Source organism: Cynocephalus volans, chromosome 2 (genome assembly GCF_027409185.1).
Source record: "Cynocephalus volans isolate mCynVol1 chromosome 2, mCynVol1.pri, whole genome shotgun sequence".
In the NCBI taxonomy this organism is placed as follows: domain Eukaryota; kingdom Metazoa; phylum Chordata; class Mammalia; order Dermoptera; family Cynocephalidae; genus Cynocephalus; species Cynocephalus volans.
Window position 1 is genome coordinate 58,095,204 of NC_084461.1, and position 3,102 is coordinate 58,098,305.

Below are 3,102 nucleotides of genomic sequence, written 5' to 3' on the forward strand. Positions count from 1 at the left end.
TCTGCAACACAGAAAGTAGAGTCTTTACCTTAGGAAGTTGGTCTGTCATTTGATTCTTCTAAAACACAGGAATTTATGGGTTGAAAACAGCCTTAGAATCTCCAGGATTGGCTCAGCACTCTAGTTTGTGGATAAACCACAATAGGACATAATATTCTTTGCTGCTGAGCTCCTATATAATTCTGGTTTGAATATGTCCATACTCGTGGTTTCTATTTCTGCCCTAGTTTCGCTTCTTAAACTTCAGAAAATCTGGTTTTCTCTCTTTTTCTTTCTCTCACTCACATACACATACATACATACACACACACCCCACATTTTATTACTTTTATTAGAATTTATGTTTGGATGAGCAAAAGCACAGAAATAACAAACAGCATGTGTGTTCGAGTCTCTGGAAAGTCAAATGAGAACTAAATGATGAGAGATGAGATAGAAGAGGTATGCAGAGGCCACACTGAGAACCTTGGACTTCTGAAGGCCCCTACTTTAGATCCAGCAACCAAAGACAGAGAGGCTCTCGCCTTGACCTACCCCTGGCCATTTGGAAAAGCCAGTTTCCCTGTTCCTGCTCACATTCTGTCAGAAAACACCACGCCCGCTTCCCCTGCCCACCGAGTTCCGGCCTTTATCCCTCCTGGCTCCCCATTGGCTGGGGCCGCCATGGCCCCACCTTCTATCGTGGGGCGGGTCTTTGTGACGCACACCCTGACGTCTCCCGGGCTATAAAAAGCCGCGACCCGGTCACTGTCTCCTACAAGAGCCTGCCGGCAAGGGGGCTACGGGATAGGTGCTTACAGTGTTGCCGGCGAGGAGAAGGTGGGGTGGAAATTACAGACATCCTGTCAAAATGATTTCTTCAAAGCCCAGACTTATCGTACCCTATGGCCTCAAGACTCTGCTCGAGGGAGTTAGCAGAGCCATTGTCAAAACCAATCCACCAAACATCATCCACTTTGCAGCAGTTTATTTTAAAGAACTTACTGTGTTTAGAGAAGGGAATACTTCTCTGGATATAAAAGATCTGGTTAAACAATTTCATCAGATTAAAGTAGAGAAATGGTCAGATGGAACGACACAAGAGAAGAAACCAGAAAGAAACCAGATGGAAAAATCTACAGACACAGAGGAAGACAATATAACTGGACCACTATTTAGTAACAAAACCACCCAGTTTCCATCAGTTCATGCTGAGCTCCCAGAGCCTGAGGAGACAACTGAAGCAGTCTGTGCTACTTCCAAACCAACCACCCCTAAGGTCAGCACCCCATCCTCATCACCACCTCCAGCAGCTGTCTCACCAGAGTTTGCCTACGTCCCAGCTGACCCAGCTCAGTTTGCTGCTCAGATGTTACCACTAGCAGCAAGTGAAGCAGGACAACCACCACCATATTCTAACATGTGGACCCTTTATTGTCTAACTGGTATGAATCAACGAAGTCGCCCATCACCACCACCTGCACCTGGGCCTTTCCCCCCAACAACCCTCTATTTATCTAATCCTAAGGATCCACAGTTTCTGCAGCATCCACCGAAAGTTACTTCTCCAACTTATGTGATGATGGATGACAGCAAGAAGACCAGTGCCCCACCTTTTATTCTAGTAGGCTCAAATGTCCAGGAAGTGCAGGAATGGAGACCTCTTCCTGGACATGCTGTTGTTTCACAGCCAGAGGCCTTGAAGAGATACGCAGCAGTACAAGCACCCATTGCCATTCCTGCAGATCCGAAATTCCAGAAACATAGCCCAAATCCCCAGAATGGTAGTCTTCCTACAAGTGGACAAGATGCCCCCAGACCACAAAGCCCTGTTTTTCTTTCTGTTGCTTTCCCAGTAGAAGATGTAGCCCAAAATTTCAGGATCTGGTGACAAACGTACTCCCTTTGGAAGTTACGGTATTGCTGAAGACATTACCGTGACTACTGCCCATGTTCACAAAGCAGAAACATAGAACTGGTAAGGTAAATTTTCCTACCATAATATGTGGGCCTTAACACATTTGAATTTTTAGCATTTTGATTTACTGACATCGAGATTGAGATATTAAAAAAATTAAGATATTATATAATGAGTTGAGGTATACTCTAATTTGATGTGGTCATTGTCTCTATCTTCCAACCACTGATAAATGCACAGCAGGGGCACTACACCACAAATGATTCACACCAAAGATCTGGTGCCCAGTACATGAACCAATCAACCAATCAACTCAACTGCCTTTGAATACTTGGTCCTATGTCTAACACTGGAGATGCTAAAAAGGGATGGATTAAGAAAAAAAAAAAAAAATCTAGTTGGTATGTTTAAGGAATGGGGTGGAGCAGAGACAAGAGCTGGGAACAATTGGAGAGCAAGGTAAGAAGTGCTGATCATATATGAAGCATCCAATCCAAGTGGTAAGAGATGATAGAATGGACAGGTTGGACACATTAAAGAGCTAAAGTGACAATTGGAATCAAATGTAGATAAGAGTTTTATCACTCAAAAAACCTTTTTAAATTTTTTATTCAACTAGTACTTAATGCCAAGCCCTATGCCAGCCCTTCCTCACCCATGTATAGACAATAGAATAAGCAAAACACGGAACCGCCCTTAGTCAGGGAGACAAAGTACATTACATGAAGTGTAATGAAAACAAGGTTCTGACAGGAGTAAGAGAGGAACCCAGCGTTGCGAAGAGCTCAGGGACAGTGTACAAAAGCAGGAAAGAGCACAGCATCAAAGAGACTGCAAGTAGGCCAAAATGAGACTGGCTAGTAGGAGAGCACATGAAATGAAGCTAGAGATGTGAAGAGGGGACCACTGCGTACCCAAAGAGATTTAAATGGAAAGTTCAATGGGAAGCCAGCACTAATGTGTTAAGCAGAAGAATGACAGAATCAGATTCATGTTTCTGTTAGATCCCCCTGGCTGCTATGTGGAATCGGACTAGAAGTCAGGCAGAGGTCAATAGAGAAAGCAGGGAGACACATCAAGAATATATGATACAATTGTTATACACATACATCGAGTGCAGTTACTTGTGGAAATTTTAAGATGAATGAGAAATGGATAAAACTAGATTTCATTCATAGGCAGTCTCAAGTATTACAGTTACTGAG

General features: G+C 43.5%; 1 protein-coding gene across 2 annotated transcripts; it reads left to right on the forward strand.

Annotated features, from left to right (window-relative positions):
- The first annotated feature begins 850 nt into the window (after positions 1-850).
- On the forward strand, positions 851-1,952 carry LOC134371187 (calcium-binding tyrosine phosphorylation-regulated protein-like). Of its 2 annotated transcripts, XM_063088214.1 has the most exons (2): positions 851-1,363; positions 1,848-1,952. In XM_063088214.1, the coding sequence occupies exons 1-2, from the start codon at positions 851-853 to the stop codon at positions 1,950-1,952; spliced, it is 618 nt and encodes a 205-aa protein (XP_062944284.1). The 2 variants fall into 2 exon arrangements, with proteins under 2 accessions (XP_062944284.1, XP_062944283.1); XM_063088213.1 differs by having other exon boundaries at positions 851-1,870.
- Positions 1,953-3,102: the final 1,150 nt, after the last annotated feature.

Bases quoted from the DNA above. Each gene is read 5' to 3' on its own strand.
- LOC134371187 (XM_063088213.1), top strand. From the start codon at position 851: ATGATTTCTTCAAAGCCCAGACTTATCGTACCCTATGGCCTCAAGACT.